The 23,181-nt window shown below is 43.7% G+C and overlaps 1 protein-coding gene across 1 annotated transcript in view; it reads left to right on the forward strand.

Moving 5' to 3' along the window:
* Positions 1–23,181, forward strand: part of LOC122562216 (dynein axonemal heavy chain 17-like) — a 471,020-nt gene that overhangs the window by 295,459 nt on the left and 152,380 nt on the right. Inside the window, exon 44 of the mRNA XM_088000362.1 lies at positions 8,594–8,876. Coding sequence (XP_087856488.1) covers positions 8,594–8,876 — 283 coding nt within the window. The remainder of the gene's footprint in view (positions 1–8,593; positions 8,877–23,181) is intronic.

The following is a 23,181-nucleotide window of genomic DNA, read 5'->3' on the forward strand; positions in this document are numbered from 1 at the left end:
CACTGAATTGACTGAACTGAAATTAACTGAAACGAATTGAACTGAATTAATCATAATGTAACACATGTATTGGGCCAAGCAGTGGAATGTGGTGTAAAATTATGTCCCAATACATGTGTGAATCATAATGTAACACATGTATTGGGCCAAGCAGTGGAATGTGGTGAAACGGTTAAAAATTATGTCCCAATACATGTGTGAATCTAACCGGAATGGAGGTGTTGCTTAGTCCCGTGTGAATCTTATTACACACCTCCCCGTGTGAATCTTCTTATCTGTATGTAACCAGAATGGAATGTGTTTTTTAGCCTTGCTCTGCTGTTCACATGAATGTTTATATCTGGAAAAGAGTATATCAGCTGGAAAAGTCTCCAGTTCGGTGAGTCTGCTCCGGGGTTACGTTTAACCGCCGAGCGTGGGTTGTTGGCAACCGCTCTACGAGAACTGACGGCTCCCAGTTCCGGTAACATGTAGAGTGAGTATAAGCCAGACCCGTTGTATGAGACCTGGTTGTGGCGACGCTGCGGGGAATAAAATGCCCATATTCTAGCAGACTCGCCTCTTGGTCGTTTGTTCTGTGTCAGACTACTCTCCTACGAACCTGACCTTGAGAATTTTTTAAAACAACAAGTCTTATTGAATTCTTTGAGGAGGTGACCAAGCATGTGGATGAGGGTAGAGCAGTGGATGTAGTATACATGGATTTTAGTAAGGCATTTGATAAGGTTCCCCATGGTAGGCTTATGCGGAAAGTCAGGAGGCATGGGATAGAGGGAAATTTGGCCAATTGGATAGAAAACTGGCTAACCGGTCGAAGTCAGAGAGTGGTGGTAGATGGTAAATATTCAGCCTGGAGCCCAGTTACAAGTGGAGTTCCGCAGGGATCAGTTCTGGGTCCTCTGCTGTTCATAATTTTTATTAATGACTTGGATGAGGGAGTCGAAGGGTGGGTCAGTAAATTTGCAGATGATACGAAGATTGGTGGAGTTGTGGATAGTGAGGAGGGCTCTTGTCGGCTGCAAAGGGACTTGGATATGATGCAGAGCTGGGCTGAGGAGTGGCAGATGGAGTTCAACCCTGCCAAGTGTGAGGTTGTCCATTTTGGAAAGACAAAAAAGAATGCGGAATACAGGGTTAACGGTAGGGTTCTTAGTGAGGTGGAGGAACAGAGGGATCTTGGGGTCTATGTTCACAGGTCTTTGAAAGTTGCCACTCAGGTGGACAGAGCTTGTAAGAAGGCCTATGGTGTATTCGCGTTCATTAGCAGAGGGATTGAATTCAAGAGTCGTGAAGTGATGTTGCAACTGTACAGGACTTTGGTTAGGCCACATTTGGAGTACTGTGTGCAGTTCTGGTCGCCTCACTTTAGGAAAGATGTGGAAGCTTTGGAGAGGGTGCAGAGAAGATTTACCAGGATGTTGCCTGGAATGGAGAACAGGTCATACGAGGATAGGTTGAGAGTGCTAGGCCTTTTCTCATTGGAACGGCGAAGGATGAGGGGTGACTTGATAGAGGTTTATAAGATGATCAGAGGAATAGATAGAGTAGACAGTCAGAAACTTTTTCCCCGGGTACAACAGAGTGTTACAAGGGGACATAAATTTAAGGTGAAGGGTGGAAGGTATAGGGGAGATGTCAGGGGTGGGTTCTTTACCCAGAGAGTGGTGGGGGCATGGAATGCGCTGCCTGTGGGAGTGGTAGAGTCAGAATCTTTGGTGACCTTTAAGCGGCAATTGGATAGGTACATGGATGGGTGCTTAAGCTAGGACAAATGTTCAGCACAACATCGTGGGCCGAAGGGCCTGTTCTGTGCTGTATTGTTCTATGTTCTATGTTCTATGTTCATGGGCAATTCCTGCTTGGTCACTGTATTGGGAATTCCAAGGGACTCCAAGGCACATCAGTCAGAATATATCCTGTCTCCAACTATTGAGAAACTGGAAGGTCTTGGATGTAATCTTAATAAATGCAAGTACTAGAAATGTGATAGTGCCCAGATTTGGCTGCAGAGTGTGTGAGGTGATTGTTACAACTTTCTTAAAATGCATTCAATATCCAAGAGTGAAATGTGCAGCCAGCATTTTGAGGCCATAATAATAGGATAGATGATTGGCTCACAAGTAGATGTCAGAAAGTTGGGGCAAGGAGAGCTAATTTCCAGATGACACCCTTTAATTAATGTTGTGCCACATGGATCAATGCTGGGGTCACAGTTATTTACAATGTATATTGTAATTTAGATAAATGTGAAGTGCTGCATTTTGGGAAAGCAAATCTTAACATGACTTATACACTTAATGGTAAGGTCCTCGGGAGTGTTGCTGAACAAAGAGATCTTGGAGTGCAGGTTCATAGCTTCTTGAAAGTGGAGTGGCAGGTAGATAGGATAATGAAGAAGGCATTTGGTATGCTTTCCTTTATTGGTCAGAGTATTGAGTACAGGAGTTGGGAGGTCATGTTACAGTTGTACAGGGCATTGGTTAGGCCACTGTTGGAATATTGCATGCAATTCTGTCTCCTTCCTATTGGAAGTATGCTGTGAAACTTGAAAGGGTTGAGAAAAGATTTACAAGGATGTTGCCAGGGTTGGAGGATTTGAGCTATAGGGAGAGGTTGAATAGGCTAGGGCTGTTTCCTCTGAAGCGTCAGAGATTGAGGGGTAACCTTATAGAGGTTTATAAAATCATGAGGCGCATGGATAGGATAAATAGAATTAGTTTTTTTTCCTGGGGTTGGGGAGTCCAGAACTAGAGGGCATAGGTTTGGATGAGAGAGGAAAAAAAAAGAGACCTAAGGGGCAAGTTTTTAACGCAGAGGGTGGTACATGTATGGAATAAACTGCCAGTGGAAGTGGTGGAGGCTAATACAATTGCAACATTTAAAAAGCATCTGGATGGGTATATGAATAGGAAGGGTGTGGAGGAATATGGGCTGAGTCCTGGCAGATGGGACTAGATTGGGTTGGGATATTTGGTCGGCATGAACGAGTTGGAGCGAGGGGTCTATTTCCGTCCTGTACGTCTCTATAACTCTATAATGACTTGGGTGAGGAAAGTCAATGTACTCTTGCCAAGTTTGTTGATGACTTATTAATAGGTAGAAAGGCAAGTGGTGATAATAACAAAGTCTGCAGAGGTGAGTCAATGGCCTAATGGTATTTTTGCTGGACAGTTAATCCAGAGACTGAGATAATGTCTGGGGACCTGGGTTCGAATCCTGTCATGGCAGATGGAGGGATTTGAATTCAATATGAAGAAAATCTGGGACTAATCAAGAATGCACTCTTGATTGTCAGACAAGCCCATCTGGTTCACTAGTGCCTTTTAGGGAAGGAAGTCTGCCATCTTTACTTGGTCTGGCCTACATGTGACTCCAGACCTACAACAATGTGGTTGACTCTTAACTGCCTTCTTGGCAATTAGGGATGGATAATAAATGCTACTTAGCCAGTGATGCCCCCTTCTTGCAAATGAATAAAGGGAAAAAGGAGTGACCTAGACAAGTTAGCAGATGGAATACAATGTGGGGAAATATGGAGCCAGGCATTTTGGCAGGAAGAATAAAGGAGCTGAATTTGGTTTAAATGGAGAAAGACTGCAGACTAAAGGGAGGGATTTAGGAGTCTTCGTTCATGAATCACAAAACACTGGCATCCAATTTAGCAAGTAATAGGGAACCAAATGGAATGTTGGTCTTTATTTCAAGAAGTGGAGTACAAAAGTGGATGTTTTCGCTAAAATTATACAAGGCATTAGTCAGACCTCAGCTGGAATATTGGCATTAGAGGCTGTCCAGAGAAAATTTGCGAAATGGAGGGGCTGTCTTATGAGGGGGAGTTTGAGTAGATTGGGCCTGTATTCGTTGACATTTTAGAAGAATAAAGGCAACTTTGTTGAAATTCATACGAGATTTATAGGGGACTTAACAAGGTTGATACAGAAAGATTGATTCTACCTGAGGAGGAATCTAAGACCAGAGGGTATAGATTCACAATGGAAGTTAGTACTGCTGCCTCACAGCACCAGAAATTTGGGTTCGATTCCTGTCTTGGGTGACCATCAGTGTGGAATTTGCTCATTCTCTCCGTGTCTGTGTGGGTTTCCTCTGGGTGCTCCGGTTTCCTCCCACAGTCAAAAGATGTACAGGTTAGGTGGGTTGGGCATGCTAAATTGCTCATAGTATTAGGTGCGTTAGTCAGGGGTAAATGTAGGGAGGGGGGTTGAGGTGGATTGCTCTTTGAAGGGTCAGCGTGGACTTGTTCAGTCAGGTGACCTGTTTCCAAACTGTAGAGAACCTATTCTAATCACAATATGAGTAATATCCCAAAAATTCAAGAAAGTAAAGGAGCAGAGCTGAGTATAGTAACATTACCAAGGAGAATGTGCTCGAAAAACTGAATAGCCTGAAGGTGAATAAATCACCTGAACCAAATGTCCTACAACCCAAATCCCAAGGGAGATAGCTGAAGAGATAGTAAACGTGTTAGTGGTGATGTCTCAGGAATCACTAGAATCAGGAAGGGTTCCAGAGGACTGGAAAATTACTAACGTGACACCACTGTTTAAAAAGGGAGAAAGGCAAAAGACAAAAAGTACAGACTGATTAGCCCAACCTTGGTCATGAGTAAGATCCTGGAATCCATTGTGAAGGATGAGATTTCTGAATACTTAGAAGTGTATGGTAAAATAGCACAAAGTTGGCATGGTTTCACAAAGGGGAGGTTATGCCTGACAAATCTACTAGAATTCTTTGAGGGAGTAATGAGCCAAGGAGAGCCAATGGATGTTATCTACCTGGATTTCAAGAAGGCCGCAAAGGAGGCTATTGATTAAGGCAAGGGCCCATGGTGTTAGAGGCAATGAGCTACCATGGTTAGAAGCTTGGCTGTCTGGCAGAAAGCAGTGAGTGGGGATAAAACAGTCCTTCTCAGGATGACTGCTAGTTACAAGTCGTGTTCCACAAGGATCAGTTTTGGGACCACAACTTTTCACTTTACACATTAACGATCTAGATGAATGAATTGAGGGCATTCTGTCTAAGTTTGCAAATGGTACAAACATGAGTAGAGGGACAGTCAGCATAATTGAGGAGGTGGGGAGGTTGCAGAAGGATTTGGACAGGTTAAGTGAGTGGGAAATGAAGTGGCACAAGGAGTACAATGTGGAAAAGCGTGAGGTAGTGCACTTTAGTAGAAGCATGGACTATTTTCTAAATGGGGAGAAAATTCAGAAGTCTGAAGTGCAAAGAGACTTGGGAATTCTAGTCCAGGAGTCTCTCAAGGTAAGCTTGAAGGTTAAGTCTGTAGTTAGGAAGGCAAATGCAATTTATTTTGAGAGGACTTGACTGTCAAAGCAGGTATGTACTCCGGAGGCTCTACAACGTTCTGGTCAGACAACATTTAGAGCATTATGCTCAGTCTTGAGCCCCATATTTTCGGAAGGATGTATTGGTCTTAGCGGTATTCAGAGAAGGTTCATGAGAATTGTCTCAGGCATAGGAAGCTTAACATATGAGGAACGTTTGAGGATTCTGGGTCTATTCTTGGAGTTTGTAAGGATAAGGGGTCTCTAGTTGAAACATGCAGAATGCTGAATTGCCTGGATGGAATAGATGTTGGGAAGATGTGTCCATTGGTCAGAGAGATTAGGACCCGAAGCATAGAGTAAAGGGAAGATCTTTTAGAACAGAGGTAAGAAGAAACTTCTTCAGCAAGAGAGTGGTGAATCTATGGAATTCATTGCCAAAGAAGTCTGTGGAGGCCAGGCCATGGAGTATATTTAGGACGAGATAGATAATGAGTATCAAGGGGATCAAGGGTTACAGGGAGAAAGCGGGAGAATGGGGTTGAGAAACTTAACAGCCATGATTGAATGGCTGAAGTTTTGTTCCTATGTCTTACAGTCTTATGGTCTTCCAATCTCAGAATAAGAAATTGCATATCTCAGACAGAGATGAGGATGGATTTCTTCCTTGAGGGTAGTGAATTTCTGGAATTCTTTATCGTAGAGGGCTGTTGAATCATTAAACATTTTGAAGGATGAGATGGACAGATTTTTAATCAATAAACAATTCAAATGCTGTGAGGAAAAGACAAGAAAGTATAGTTGAGGATAATCAAATTAGCCATGACTAGATGTCATTAATTTACACTTATATAGGACATGGGTATCGTTAGCAAGCATGTGTTGCCCATTCCTAATTGCCATTGAACTGAGTGGCTTGCTAAGCCCAGCCAAAATCCAATATGTCAATCGCATTGCTTTGGATCTGGAATCATATGTCAACCAGACCCATGTGAGGATGGCAGAATTCCTTCCTCAAGGGTATCAATAAGCCAGATGAATTTTTAAGATAATCAATGATATGTTTTCATGGTCACCATTCCTGAGACTATGTTTTAAATTCCACCAGCAGCTGTGTCCCCTGAGTATTAGCCTGAGCCTCTGGTGCTCCAAAGACTCACCTTTGTTTTCCTGCAATCATAAATTTCACAATGGCCCATATCTTCTGGTCTCTGTCTGGTTGGAAATCAAACATACTAGGAAAAATTGCATTGGGATCACTCAGAAGTACCAATACAAAGACTCCTTGGGAATAGTCCAGGAAGTTTGTACTTTTAATTGTACAATTCCTCTTCTCCCCAGAAAATGTCCCTAATTCTAAGATACAGTCAGAGAATAAACTGCACAATGATGCCCCAAGCATTCAGCCCAATTCCCCCTCACCCTGGACACCCCACTGACACCTGACTCTCTCCTGATCAGATCCCTCCACCTGATATCCTGCTGACTTCCTGTCCTAACCCAAATGAACCGAACTCCTCTGACCCACCTACTTTCAGCTCACCTACTTCCCTATCTACCTTCCACTCTACCCACCTGCTATTCTTTCCACATATCAACCTATCCACCTTCCACACTACCCACCTATCATCCTACACACTTTATGCACTACCCTTTCATCCACTTATCTCACCCATCCTATATATTTACACATCCTATCCATCTACCCATCCTATCTCCTCACTTACATACCTTATAGACACTTGAATTGCTGTTTCTTCTACCACCATCTCACAGGATTCTAGCATGTCTGCCTTACATTCTGCTGAATTCATTTCTCGTGGCACACAACCAGCTGAGTAAAATTCTTTTGGTCCCAGTTAAGATACTAGAGTTTATACTCAAGAGTTTTGAACATTGAACTGCTTGAAGGCCATCTTAAGTATCCTGGGATTTCTACACACTTCTACCTTCCAATCAACAGAGGAAATACTTCATAGGAGTACCACATTAGGGAAAGAACTATCCGAAATGAGACAGGCACTAATGCCTGACACAGGATAATTACTTATTGCTTATGTTAGCTATTTGAAAAGATGTATTTGAATTGATTTATAATTTGTTCTGAATTTAGAATGAATTTATTTTTGTAGTAAAGTGAGAGCAAGATCCATACAGATTTAGTGATTAGACAATTGGGTGTTGTTGCAAGTGCCATGCGTATGGATTATCTGGATGTGGGTTTACTTGCTGAGCTGGAAGGTTCGGTTTCATATGATGTCACCATACTAGGTAACATCATCAGTGAGCCTCCGGTGAAATGCTGGTGAGATGTCCCACTTTCAATTTATGTGTTTAGGTTTCTTTGGGTGGGTGATGTAACTTCCAGTTCTTTTTCTCAGAGGGTGGTAGATGGGATCCAAATCGATGTGTTTGTTGGTAGAGTTCTGGTTGGAATGCCATGCTTCTAGGAATTTTTGTGCATGTTTCTGTTTGACTTGTCTTAGGATGGATGTGTTGTCCTAGTCAAAGTGTTGTCCTTCCTCGTCTACCATCAACCGTCTACCATCCTTCTCATTAATTAAGCATACATCCTCCGCATATATACAGCACGTTGTGAATGGAGAACTGAGATGTTCAAAATTTTAAAATATATCCTTCAAAATTATACAATATTATATAATTTAAACAATGATAATTGTGCTATTGACATCAGTGTGATTACAGTATCTAATTTGGGGGGTGGTGCTCTTCAGAATGGAAATACTTTGAGTATTCCCTTCCCTGCAATGTTGGAACTATGCTAGGCCAATTTGATTAGATTAGATTAGATTACTTACAATGTGGAAATAGGCCCTTCGGCCCAACAAGTCCACACCGACCCGCCGAAGTGTAACCCACCCAGACCCATTCTCCTACATTTACCCCTTCACCTAACACTACGGGCAATTTAGCATGGCCAATTCACCTAACCTACACATTTTTGGATTGTGGGAGGAAACCGGAGCACCCGGAGGAAACCCACGCAGACACGGGGAGAATGTGCAAACTCCACACAGAGAGTTGCCTGAGGCAGGAATTGAATCCGGGTCTCAGGCGCTGTGAGGCAGCAGTGCTAACCACTGTGCCACCGTGCAGCCCATTAGTGGCTGAAATGTGAATACTGCATAACAGCATTCTTAAGCCCAATATCTGCCATCGTTAGCAGAAGATAGTGAAATCTAAAATACACATGAAAATAATCAAACCCAAAAATATGTTTATTTGATATACTTAGTCAATTGCATTATTTTTTTTCTTTTCTCCTTTAGTGTTGTAGCCAGCTGGATTGAAAGCCGTGAAGTGCAATCAGAAAAGGCAAACCTTCTAATATTATTTGATAAATACTTGCCTACCTGCCTTGAAAAGTTACGAACAGGATTTAAAATGATTACTCCAATTCCAGAGATCACCATGGTTCAGACAGTGCTCCATTTGATGGAATGTCTTCTGACCCCAATCAATACACCTGCTGATTCTCCCAAGGAACTCTATGAACTGTACTTTGTGTTTACTTGTGTTTGGGGTTTTGGAGGTACAATGTTCCAAGATCAGGTAAGGCCTTGACAAGTGTCTGTTTCAAACCAAATTTGTGTTTGTTTTTTTGTGTTTTTGTACTTGCAATGTGAATTAGATTCTTCTGCATCATTCAGATTCTATTGTTAACAAGCAATCATCACTCTATTTTCAAATGATGGAAAATGTTTTTCCCTCATACTATGGTATTTTTGCAAAAGTCCTGATGAGTATAAGATGAAAGGCTTTGAAAATGTGTCCTTTTCAGCAATATTCAAGTTCTGTATTATTAAATGCACTCTCAGAAATAGCAGAAGCTTCCATCCTAACTGTCGCTAAAGTGATTAGGTTTCTTTATCACTCTGGCTCTTAAAATTCAGATTCAAATTGATTTGAACATTAAACTTGTGTATTCGAAAAGCCAACACAACTATGCTAATTTCTTGTGGTTGAGAAATATTTCACTTTAAAGAAAAACATCATTAGTAGACTAAAGAAATTGAGGGTTTGGTTAAGAAAAAGAAGAAAGCATATGTCAGGTATAGACAGGATAGACCGAGTGAATCCTTAGAAGAGTATAAAGGAAGTAGGAGTATACTTAAGAGGGAAATCAGGAAGGCAAAACGGGGACATGAGATAGCTTTGGCAAATAGAATTAAGGAGAATCCAAAGGGTTTTTACATATATATTAAGGACAAAAGGATAACTAGGGAGAGAATAGAGCCCCTCAAAGATCAGCAAGGCGGGGCGTTTGTGTGGAGCCACAGAAAATGGGGGAGATACTAAATGAATATTTTGCATCAGTATTTACTGTGGAAAAGGATATGGAAGATATAGACTGTAGAGAAATAGATGGTGACATCTTGCAAAATGTCCAGATTACAGAGGAGGAAGTGCTGGATGTCTTGAAAAGGTTAAAGGTGGATAAATCCCCAGAACCTGATCAGGTGTACCCGAGAACTCTGTGGGAAGTTAGAGAAGTGATTGCTGGGCCTCTTGCTGAGATATTTGTATCATTGATAGTCACAGTGAGGTGCCAGAAGACTGGAGGTTGGCAAACAAGGTGCCACTTTTTAAGAAGGGCGGTAAAGACAAGCCAGGGAACTATAGACCGGTGAGCCTGACCTCCATGGTGGGTAAGTTGTTGGAGGGAATCCTGAGGGACAGGATGTACATGTATTTGGAAAGGCAAGGACTGATTAGGGATAGTCTACATGGCTATGTGCATGGGAAATCATGTCTCACAAACTTGATTGAGTTTTTTGAAGTAACAAAGAGATTGATGAAGGCAGAGAATAGATGTGATCTATATGGATTTCAGTAAGGCGTTCGACAAGGTTCCCCATGGGAGACTGATTAGCAAGGTTAGATCTCATGGAATACAGGGAGAACTAGCCATTTGGATACAGAACTGGCTCAAAGGTAGAAGACAGAGGGTGGTGGTGGAGGGTTGTTTTTCAGACTGGAGGTCTGTGACCAGTGGAGTGCCATAAGGATCGGTGCTGGGTCCTCTACTTTTTGTCATTTACATAAATGATTTGGATGCGAGCATAAGAGGTACAGTTAGTAAGTTTGCAGATGACACCAAAATTGGAGGTGTACTGGACAGCGAAGAGGGTTACCTCCGATTACAACAGGATCTTGATCAGATGGGCCAATGGGCTGAGAAGTGGCAGATGGAGTTTAATTTAGATAAATGCAAGGTGCTGCATTTTGGGAAGCAAATCTTAGCAGGACTTATACACTTAATGGTAAGGTCCTAGGGAGTGTTGCAGAACAAAGAGACCTTGGAGTGCAGGTTCATAGCTCCTTGAAAGTGGAGTCGCAGATAGATAGGATAGTGAAGAAGGCTTTTGGTATGCTTTCCTGTATTGGTCAGAGTATTGAGTACAGAAGTTGGGAGGGCATGTTGCGGCGTATAGGACATTGGTTAAGCCACTGTTGGAATATTGCGTGCAATTCTGGTCTCCTTCCTATCGGAAAGATGTTGTGAAACTTGAAAGGGTTCAGAAAAGATTTACAAGGATATTGCCAGGATTAGAGGATTTGAGCCTATAGGGAGATGCTGAACAGGCTGGTGCTGGTAGTTGGGACTAGATTGGGTTGGGCTATCTGGTCGGCATGGATAGGTTGGACCGAAGGGTCTGTTTCCATGCTGTACATCTCTATGATTCTATGACTCTAGTTGCCGCTTTACTTATTGGCGTAACAGCTGAATGTAAGATATTCCCTAAGGTGAAGCTAGAGGATTAGTTTGCTAAATATTTCTCAGCCCTATCTCTTGTAACTATGCTGATGTGTAGCATGCCTGCCCAACTGCATTCAGTTGGTCTAGCTCGACTATTTTGAACATATTGTCTGATCTTTTAAGAGTAGTGTATTTTGGAAAGGGGAATTTGAAGTGCAGCAATTCACAAAAGGGCTGCTCATTTAAGGTGAGTCTTTTTTTTTTGGGAGGACACTGTTGATATTGAAAGCAACTGCATGACTCCTCTCAGTTGTTTCACTTAGTTGCTTCCTGAACAGACAACCTGTTGTGCAAAGTTTGCAGAAAGGAAATATCTTTCTTAGGAGTCCATATGATTTATCCAGCTATAAGGCTTTTTTCCCCTCATTTATTCAAATTATGTTATCTATAGGGCCAGGATTTATTTCCGCTCCCTAAAACTGCCTTTAAGAAATTGTGGTGAGCTATTTTCTTAAACTGCTGAAGTGGTGCCAGATGCCGATTGTTGTGAGAGAGGGAATTCTGAGATTTTGGCTTGACCTTATTGCCAGGTTATAGATTATAGAACATAGAATATTACAGCGCAGTACAGGCCCTGCGGCCCTCAATGTTGCACGACCTGTCATACCAATCTGAAGCCCATCTAACCTACACTATTCCATGTACATCCACATGCTTGTCCAATGACGACTTAATTGTACTTAAAGTTGGCGAATCTACTACCGTTGCATGCAAAACATTCCATATCCTTACTACTCTCTGAGTAAAGAAACTACCTCTGACATCTGTCGTATATCTATCACCCCTCAATTTAAAGCTATGCTGCCTCATGCTCGCCATCACCATACTTGGAAAAAGGCTCTCCCTGTCCACCCTTTTTCAACACTTTACCAACAACTGAAGTAAGGCTCACTGGTCTATAATTACCAGGATTGTCTCTACTCCCCTTCTTGAACAGGGGAACCACATTTGATATCCTCCAGTCTTCTGGCGCCATTCCTGTAGACAATGACGATTTAAAGATCAATACCAAAGGCTCGGCAATCTCCTCCCTGGCTTCCCAGAGGATCCTAGGATAAATCCCATCCAGCCCAGGGGACTTATCTATTTTCACACCCTGCAGGATTTCTAATACCTCCTCCTTGTGAACCTCAATCACACCTAGTCTAGTAGCCTGTTATCATGTATTATCAACTGCAATTGTGATCGACAATGTTAGGACTTCAATTACATTTAAGTATTTGCAAATCATTCACATTAAGGGCTTCTCATTACGATATGACTGCCAACAAAAATTCATCTTTCAGGAACAAGCCTCCTGACCAGGCAATAAGCATTTGGGCTTGTCACTGGCAAATATTATCTGAGCCTGATTTTATCTCTGCGAAGTAGATGGGTTTTAATGCGTTAGAGTTAGTATCACAGGTAGTATTCTTTAAGATCAATAATATAGTTATCTAAATTAAATTGTGATGACTCCTTTGTGGAACACAGTAACAAAATTCATGTCAAGGAAAGTTACAACATTACAATGAAATGTTATTTCTGCAGTCCACCAGTTGCAGTTTGCCTTAAGTCTATCAGCTCCTGTTCTGGAATCACCCAGGTGCAGCATTATCATGGCAGAGAGGTAGGGAATCAAGTCTAAAGAACCCCTCCAAAGTCTCTTTCCCAGACCTGTTCATGGCCACCTTGGCTAGGCCCAGGAAAAGACACATGAGGGGTCCTTCCAATCTGCCTGCTCATCCTCTCATCATGCAGCCAAAGATCAAAAATGTAGAGCTGAAATGTAGCTAAATACTGTATACCAGGTCCTTCAAATAGTAAAATAGAGGCAGCATCTTTGCAAAGCCTATACAAATGTGAAAAATGGACTCAAATAAATTACACAAAGCCTGGGGGTCCATGAACTGACTTAACCTAAGATTGACTGCATACACTACTCTTCATGTCAGATCCTTGATAGTAAAGGGGAGAACTCATGTTTATGGGTGTACAGCCAATAAGGGACTGGACTGAAAATGGGGAATTAATTGTGGAATCAATGCATGGAAACAGTCTTTAGCTCAACTCATCCATTCCAACCAAGATTCACAAACTAAACTAATCACACTTGTCTGCATTTGGCTCATATCCCTCAATCTTTCGTATTTATTTACCTATCCAAATGTATTTTAAAATGATGGAATTGTACCTGCATCTAACACATCCTCTGGCAGTCCATTCCGCATATGAACCCCCTCTACACGAAAAAGTTGCCCCTCAGGTCTCTTTTAAATCTTTCTCATCTCACTTTAAAAATATTCCTAATTTTGAGCTCGCCCATCCTAGAGAGAAAACTTCTGCCACTTACCTTATCTATGCCCATCAAGATTTTATAAACCTTTATAAAAAGTCACTCAACCTCCTATTCTCCAATGAAAAAAGTCTCAGCCTATCCTTATAAAGCAAACACTCCAGTTCCAGAACATCCTGATGAATCTTTACTGAATCCTTTTCAGTTTCTGATGTCCTTCTTCTAACAGGGTGACCAGAACTGTACATAATACTCCAAAAGCAGCCTCATCTAATTCCCTGTATACCCCAACATGACAGCCCAACTCTGATACTCAATGGTCTGAGCAATAAGAGCAAGTGTGCTAAATGCCTTCTTAACCACCCTGACTACCTGTGATGCAATTTTCAAAGAACTATGTACCAGAACCCCTAGGTCTGTTTGACAACATACCCAGAGCCCTACCATCTTAATTAAAATAAGGTTAGTGCAATCTAAAAGGGACTAGTGCATTATTTTTAAGTGTTGCCATAATTGACAAAATCTTTGCTCTGAAGAATTCAGTTCGGGCCTAGTGCACAAAGGCATACCTTTCCAATCTTGCTAACATTGTGCATTGTCAAATTTACAAAAGAGAATTTGAGGTAATTCCACACAGGCTGGTATCCCATCACCAAGTCACCCTTATTTTATACATGGAGAGTCCTTGACATTAATCCAGCTTCTTCAGAGCCAGCTCTCAGTGAGCAGAACCTCTGCTACTCCTGTTTATACCTGTCAGCCAGAGCTCCCTGATTTGTGCTCTCAGCCTGGATCAGTCAGGAAACTTAATCCATGAGGTCCACCTGGCTGATCTCGTAGCGTCATTACATTCCTCTGAGGGCATAGGCAATCTTTGTTTTTGTAGCTGTTCCTGCGAAAAGTTTAGCCCATGTTAGGTTTTCTCCAACTCTGTCTCAGATAGCTTGCCACTTGCGCTTGGTGTCTTGGGGGAAAAAGTAATGAATTGTCCTCTTGACTCAACGACATCTACCACGTCTATCTCAGATTCAGAGTTATCTTTAATGCTTGGAGCCCAAGGGTTCTGGAACAGTCAGAAAGTCAGTCGAAGAACTGGGCACATTTTGCTCCTACACTATGTGTGAGCATTCAGCTTTCATTCAGTCCATGTGCTTGCTCAGGACCATCATACCTAACTGAATTTTATATATCACTGGATCTGACCTCGTGTCAACCATGTCTTTTACCCATGAAGGGCCATTCCGTGGTTCCAGCACCAATCTATGTCCCCGAAATAAACCATTTCTCTCTCGCTTAGCAGACTTTTGATGTCTGGCATTGAATTTCTTGATGCCATTTCACAACCCCCTCCCAGGGTGGAAAGATCAGATTTAACATTTTCCCAGCAGCAATTCTGCTGGAGCTATCCTTGTAGCTGCAAGAGGGGTGGTCCTATCATCAAATTGGAACTGGGACAATCTGGTATCTAGTCAAGTTGTCTAAGCCCAATTTCAAAGTTTGGCTTGGTCTGTCAGACCATTAGATGCTGGATTGTATGATGCTGTCCTTATGTCAAATAACTTTGAACTTTCTGAAATAAGCAAATTCCCTGCTGGGAAAGAATGGCCTGTTGTATCCCCAACATTTCTGGAAGTCCATGTATTGCAAAAGATGTGCACAGACTTTCTATAGTTAGCCCTATGTTTGATGAATGAATCTACATCCAGCCACTTTTAGTGGACATCTACAATGACTAAGAAAATTGAGTCCTTGAAAGGACCTGCATAGTTGCCATGTGACCATGTGTAGGATTAGATTAGATTATCTACAGCATGGAAACAGGCCCTTCGGCCCAACAAGTCCATACCAACTCTCCGAAGAGTAATCTACCCAGACCCATCCCTCTATCATATACTTACACCTGACCCTATGGGCAATTTAGCAAGGACAGTTCACCTGACCTGCACATCTTTGGATTGTGGGAGGAAACTGGAGCACCGAGAGGAAACCCACGCAGACACAGGAAGAATGTGCAAACTCCACACAGTCACCCAAGGTGGGAATTGAACTTGGGTCCCTGGCGCTCTGAAGCAGCAGTGCTAACCACTGAGCCACATGCCACCCTAATTTGCGGTGCCATTTTCATGATTTTAGTGGAGCTGCTGGTGGTAAGACATCGTTGTCACTCTGGTCACTACCCAACGAACACAACTATGTCTGCATCCAATTCTGGCTACTTGCCAACATCCTCATTTTGGAAACCTCTGCATGACCTAGTGGAGTTTAGCCAATAACTGGCAGTGACCTTTGCTTGGGACAATCACTCTTGCTCCCCATAATATGCTGTCCTCTACTGTGATCCAGTCTCTCTAGATCCAAAATGTTTCAACTGTGGTTGCGACTGCTCTTCCCCCATCACCGCCTGCTGTTTGATTTGCCAGGATCAGATCTTTCTGCATCCAAAGTCCCTTATTGTCAACTGTGACAGGAGGTGTCCAGAAAATTTAACACCATTATGGACTCTTCCAGTGACATAACCATCAGTGGTTTATTGGCTTGTGGGAGGCAGCTCAACACATCCACATTAGTTGTTTGGCCTCTCAGGTAGTGTTCCAACTTGTAATTATACAGACTTACTATTAGACCCTACTGCTGAATGCAACCTGAAGTTATGAGCAGCACAGCCTTGTCTCCTATAAGTAGACTATGCAGGGGTTTGTTGTCTATTAGAAATTTTTGTCTATAAACGTACTGGTGGAACTTCCTGACTCAATATGACAAACAAGCCGTCCTTCTGCATTAGCCAAAGTCCTGGATGCATATACTATTGAGTTGCTGGTCATTGGGTCACCTATGAGATAATACTTAGCTGATGCTGTATGGTGAGGCACCACATGTCAATCTAGATCTTGCTTGGGATCATAGTATGCCAACACCTGAGAGGATGTTAGCTGCCCCTTCACTTCACTGAATACTGTGGCTTGACTATTTGACCATTTCCAAGGCAGACCCTTTAAGAGTTGATACAAAGGTGCCCCAGATAATGGTCACCAGATTATGTATTAACATTCCTTAATAATTCACCGGCTCATGGAAAGACTTAAGCTCCGGTACACATGTGGGAGCCAGGGGACTTTTGATTTACCTCACTTTCTTTCAACTGGTGCAACCCAGTATTAGGTAAAAACAATGACTGCAGATGCTGGAAACCAGATTCTGCATTAGTGGTGCTGGAAGAGCACAGCAGTTCAGGCAGCATCCAAGGAGCTTCGAAATCGACGTTTCGGGCAAAAGCCCTTCATCAGGAATAAAGGCAGAGAGCCTGAAGGGTGGAGAGATAAGCTAGGGGAGGGTGGGGGTGGGGAGAAAGTAGCATAGAGTACAATGGGTGAGTGGGGGAGGGGATGAACGTGATAGGTCAGGGAGGAGAGGGTGGAGTGGATAGGTGGAAAAGAAGATAGGTAGGTAGGACAAGTCATGGGGACAGTGCTGAGCTGGAAGTTTGGAACTAGGGTGAGTTCAGAGAGAGCGGCGCGAGCTGGGCGGAAGTGAGGTTGGAGCGCAGAGCTGGTCGGGAAGGTAAGTGATATATAAAGAACTTACCTCGACGCCAACGGTCTTTTCTCAGCAGAGAGCGGCGGGAGCTGGGCGGAAGTGAGGTTGGAGCGCAGAGCTGGTCGGGAAGGTAAGTGATTGATATTTGAGTGGGTGTGTTCTATACCCCAGGCCCTACATAGTAGGGCTTCCCTCCCATCCTCCTCCTCTAACCTAACTTTAAAGTTCACAGGTAAGCGACTCAATGTTCTTGCTTTGGAGACGAAGTGTAGAGTAATGGCAGCGCAGGCAGTGGAATGTTCCTCCTGGCGGATGTTTGAGGTAGGGGTAACCACCGATACCCCTGCCGACTTCATCTGCAGGAAATGCAGTCAGATTCTGCTCCTCACAGAACGAGTTAGGGAACTGGAACTGGAGTTGGATGAACAGAGGATTATTCGAGAGGCTGAGAAGGTGATAGATAGAAGCTACAGAGACATAGTTACGCCAGAGAACAGAGGTAGCTGGGTAACAGTTAGAGGTGGGAAGGGGAGGAAGTAGGCAATGCAGGAATCCCCTGTAGTCATTCCCCTAAACAATAGGTATACCGCATTGGATACCAGTAGGGGGGACAGCCTAGCAGGGGTGAGCTGCAGTGACCGGGTCTGTGGCGTGAGGTCTGGCTCTGAGATTCAGAAGGGAAAGGGGGAGAGGAGGAGAGCGCTAGTTATAGGAGACTCTCTAGTTAGAGGGACGGACAGGCGATTCTGTGGGCATGGGCGAGACTCTCGGATGGTTTGTTGCCTCCCGGGTGCCAGGGTCCAAGACGTCTCGGACCGTGTCTTCAGAATCCTAAAGGGGGAGGGTGTGCAGCCAGAAGTCATGGTGCACGTTGGCACCAACGACATAGGTAGGAAGAGAGGTGGGGAGGTCATTCAAGAGCTCAGGGCGTTAGGCGGGAAGCTGAAAGCTAGGACAGACAGAGTCGTCATCTCTGGGTTGTTGCCGGTGCCACGTGACAGTGAGGCAAGGAATAGGGAGAGAGTGCAGTTGAACACGTGGCTGCAAGGATGGTGTAGGAGGGAGGCTTTCAGGTATTTGGACAATTGGACTGCATTCTGGGGAAGGTGGGACCTGTACAAGCAGGACGGGTTGCACCTGAACCAGAAGGGCACCAATATCCTGGGGGGTAGGTTTGCTAGCTATCTTCGGGGTGGTTTAAACTAATTTGGCAGGGGGATGGCATCCGGACTTGTAGTCCAGCAAGTAGGCTAGCCGTTTGTCAGGATGTCCAAGAGTGTGGAGAGGCTGTGAAGAAGGTAGCACTGACAGGGAATACTTCCAGACACAGAGATGGGTTCAAGTGCGTATACTTCAACACAAGGAGTATCTGAAATAAGGTGGGTGAACTTAAGGCGTGGATAGGTACCTGGAACTACGATGTTGTGGCCATCACGGAAACGTGGATAGAAGAGGGACAGGAATGGTTGTTGGAGGTTCCTGGTTACAGATGTTTCAGTGGGATTAGGGAGGGTGGTAAAAAAGGAGGGGGGGTGGCGTTGCTAATTAGAAATGGTATAACAGCTGCAGATAGGCAGTTCAAGGGGGATCTGCCTTTAGAGGTAGTATGGGCTGAAGTCAGAAATAGGAAAGGTGCAGTCACCTTGTTGGGTGTTTACTATAGGTCCCCAATAGCAGAAGAGATGTGGAGAAACAGATTGGGAAACAGATTTGGGAAAGGTGCAGAAGCCACAGGGTAGTAGTCATGGGCGATTTCAACTTCCCAAATATTGATTGGAAGCTCTTTAGATCAAGTAGATTGGATGGGGCGGTGTTTGTGCAGTGTGTCCAGAAAGCTTTTCTAACACAGTATGTAGATTGTCCGACCAGAGGGGAGGCCATTTTGGATTTGGTACTCGGTAATGAACCGGGACAAGTGATGGGCTTGTTAGTGGGTGAACATTTTGGTGATGGTGACCACAATTCTGTGACTTTCACCTTGGTTATGGAGAGAGATAGGTGCGTGCAACAGGGTAGGTTTTACAATTGGGGGAAGGGTAATTACGATGCTGTAATACAGGATCTGAGGAGCATAAGTTGGGAGCATAGGCTGTCGGGGAAGGATGTCGTGGAAATGTGGAACTTTTTCAAGGAACAGATACGATGTGTCCTTGATATGTATGTACCGGTCAGGCAGGAAAGAAATGGTCGTGTGAGGGAACCTTGGTTGACGAGGGAGGTTGAATGTCTTGTAAAGAGGAAGAAGGAGGCTTACATAAGGTTGAGGAAACAGGGTTCAGACAGAGCAGTGGAGGGATACAGGATAGCCAGAAGGGACCTGAAGAAAGGGATTAGGAGAGCCAAGAGAGGGCATGAAAAATCTCTGGCGGATAGGATCAAGGATAACCCAAAGGCATTTTATGCGTATGTGAGAAACATGAGAATGACGAGAACGAGGGTAGGTCCAATCAAGGACAATAGTGGGAAACTGTGTATTGAGTCGGAAGAGGTAGGAGAGGTCTTGAATGAGTACTTTTCTTCAGTATTTACGAATGAGAGGAACCGTATTGTTGAAGCGGAGAGTGTGAAACGGACTGGTAAGCTAGAGGAGATACATATTAGGAAGGAAGATGTGTTGGACATTTTGAACAACTTGAGGATAGACAAGTCCCCCGGGCCTGATGGGATATATCCTAGGATTACGTGGGAAGCAAGAGAGGAAATTGCAATACCGTTGGCAATGATCTTTTCATCTTCACTGTCAACGGGAGTGGTACCAGGGGACTGGAGAGTGGCGAATGTTGTGCCCCTGTTCAAAAAAGGGAATAGGGATAACCCCGGGAATTACAGGCCAGTTAGTCTTACTTCGGTGGTAGGTAAAGTAATGGAAAGGGTTCTGAGGGATAGGATTTATGAGTATCTGGAAAGGCACTGCTTGATTAGGGACAGCCAGCACGGATTTGTGAAGGGTAGGTCTTGCCTTACAAGTCTGATTGAATTCTTTGAGGAGGTGACCAAGCATGTGGATGAGGGTAGAGCAGTGGATGTAGTATACATGGATTTTAGTAAGGCATTTGATAAGGTTCCCCATGGTAGGCTTATGCGGAAATTCAGGAGGCATGGGATAGTGAGAAATTTGGCCAATTGGATAGAAAACTGGCTAACCGGTCGAAGTCAGAGAGTGGTGGTAGATGGTAAATATTCAGCCTGGAGCCCAGTTACAAGTGGAGTTCCGCAGGGATCAGTTCTGGGTCCTCTGCTGTTCATAATTTTTATTAATGACTTGGATGAGGGAGTCGAAGGGTGGGTCAGTAAATTTGCAGATGATACGAAGATTGGTGGAGTTGTGGATAGTGAGGAGGGCTCTTGTCGGCTGCAAAGGGACTTGGATATGATGCAGAGCTGGGCTGAGGAGTGGCAGATGGAGTTCAACCCTGCCAAGTGTGAGGTTGTCCATTTTGGAAAGACAAATAAGAATGCGGAATACAGGGTTAACGGTAGGGTTCTTAGTGAGGTGGAGGAACAGAGGGATCTTGGGGTCTATGTTCATAGGTCTTTGAAAGTTGCCACTCAGGTGGATAGAGCTTGTAAGAAGGCCTATGGTGTATTAGCGTTCATTAGCAGAGGGATTGAATTTAAGAGTCGTGAAGTGATGTTGCAACTGTACAGGACTTTGGTTAGGCCACATTTGGAGTACTGTGTGCAGTTCTGGTCGACTCACTTTAGGAAAGATGTGGAAGCTTTGGAGAGGGTGCAGAGAGGATTTACCAGGATGTTGCCTAGAATGGAGAACAGGTCATACGAGGATAGGTTGAGAGTGCTAGGCCTTTTCTCATTGGAACGGCGAAGGATGAGGGGTGACTTGATAGAGGTTTATAAGATGATCAGAGGAATAGATAGAGTAGACAGTCAGAAACTTTTTCCCCGGGTACAACAGAGTGTTACAAGGGGACATAAATTTAAGGTGAAGGGTGGAAGGTATAGGGGAGATGTCAGGGGTGGGTTCTTTACCCAGAGAATGGTGGGGGCATGGAATGCGCTGCCTGTGGGAGTGGTAGAGTCAGAATCTTTGGTGACCTTTAAGCGGCAATTGGATAGGTACATGGATGGGTGCTTAAGCTGGGACAAATGTTCGGCACAACATCGTGGGCCGAAGGGCATGTTCTGTGCTGTATTGTTCTATGTTCTATGTTCTATGTTCTATGTTCTATGTGAGGGAAGGGGAAATGAGGAAACTGTTGAAGTCCACATTGATGCCCTGGGGTTGAAGTGTTCCGAGGTGGAAGATGAGGCGTTCTTTCTCCAGGCGTCTGGTGGTGAGGGAGCGGCGGTGAAGGAGGCCCAGGACCTCCATGTCCTCGGCAGAGTGGGAGGGGGAGTTGAAATGTTGGGCCACAGGGCGGTGTGGTTGATTGGTGCGGGGCCAGTATTGTCAACTCTGTAACTCAAGTAGGTGGCTTGGGGTGCCTGGAAGACTTTTTCCATATAAGGCATACTCTCGCTTGGGAGAAATGTTTAAACACCATGTCCAAGTCATTAGCACATCATTCAAGTAAATGGAAACCTGGGGTAGAACTTGTAAAATGTTCTCCGTTGTCTGCTGGAAAAGAGCACAGCTGAGGATATCTCAAATGGCAGTATTGTACACTGGTACTAACTCTTGTGGGTAATAATTGTGGCATATATCAGGGAATCCTCACCTAACCACAATTAGAAGTATACATGGCTCAGGTCCAGCTTTGTGATGGACAGTATCCCCTTGTCAGCTTTACATATCTGCAATGGACTGCTAATTTATCGAGCTGCGACAAGCAGTTTACTGTTTGTTTGAAATCCCCAAAGGTGAGCTGACCTGTTAGGCTTCACCTGGTACAGCCCATTCCACAAACTGGACTGGTTTGATGATTCCTTCACTTCCAGCCTTCATATTTCTGGTTTATGGGTGGGCCTTGCAGGATCATGGAATTGTTTTCTACAGGGTGGCCATGGCTCCTTTGATAGTCCCTCGACCTTTTGAATAAACTTCTGGGTATTTAATTAGGGCTTTACTCAGGCAGACATTTTCTAATTAGCTCAACATTTTTCAATCAATGTGAAATTTCTCAACCAATTTTGCCCATCAAGTTGGACATCAGCTTTTTACTACAAGTAGTGGTAACTGAACCAGCTGCTTCTCATGTGACCAGAACCAAAGGTTCCCCAGTACAGACTCAGTCAGTGTGCAATCCTGAAGGCTGGATTCCAAAGCAAATTTTGTGAAAGACTGTTTCTGCGATCACTGAAACAGTCGTGCTGGTATTGACTTCCATTGGAATTGGGTGACTATTTAACCAGGAGCTTACTTTGATTGGTACTGATTTGGATGTTGCTAAGCAATTTAACTGCTCCCTCTGTTCAGGATATGTCTTGTGTGAGGCTATGCAGTTGCCTGCATTCAAATGGTGTTCCCCACACTCAGTCAGACTGGCAAGGGTGTCCATTTCCATCAAAATATCTTGCTCCACTTACTGCATTTTCCAATTATAAAGACAGTGAATGATTTAATTTCAGTTAGGTTTCAGCTAGTATATGCTTTTGCATGGTTACATCATTAATCCCGCATACCAAGTGGTCTCTCAGCATCTCATTAAGGGTTAAACCGAAGTCATATGCCTCTGCCAGTCATCTGAACCGAGTCAAAAATCTCGATACGGATTCTCCTGCTTCTTGAATTGCTGAGTAAATCTGATAGTGTCTCAGAATTAGAGATGGCTTGGCGTCGTAATATTCCTTAACTAAATTCATCAACTCTTGAATGATTTTAGTATCTGGGACTCAGGGAAAGTTAGGCTCATATTAAGTGAAAATGCTGTGGGTCCACAGCTATCAGGAGAATTATTTGTTCTTTATCATCTGCCCAATGTTGTTTGCCCAGAAAAAAATAACAGATTCTTTCGACATGCTAGGCCCAGTCTTCAACAGCAGGATCGATTGAGTCAAGCTACCCAAATAACAGCACAATAACAGAAATGCTTACCCCAACTCAAAGATACATTGCAAGTTAATTTCTTCAGGAGTGTGCTTTTCTCTTGTTGCCACTGAAATAACTCCACAGAAACTGGTATCCTGTCACACTGTCACCTTTTACTTACATGTGGAGAATCCTTGATACTGATCAAGCTTCCTCAGAGCTTCCTTTTTATCTGTCAGCCGGGGCTCCCTGATTGAACCAGATTAACAGTCCCAATCAGGGAACTCATTCTATCTGGTCCACCTTATTATAATCACTCCAGCACTCTTAATGTGGCAGTGCTAGTTTTGGGTTGTGG

This window comes from Chiloscyllium plagiosum, unplaced genomic scaffold (genome assembly GCF_037043375.1).
Source record: "Chiloscyllium plagiosum isolate Xiang-an unplaced genomic scaffold, Cpla_swu_hap1 HiC_scaffold_25, whole genome shotgun sequence".
In the NCBI taxonomy this organism is placed as follows: Eukaryota; Metazoa; Chordata; class Chondrichthyes; order Orectolobiformes; family Hemiscylliidae; genus Chiloscyllium; species Chiloscyllium plagiosum.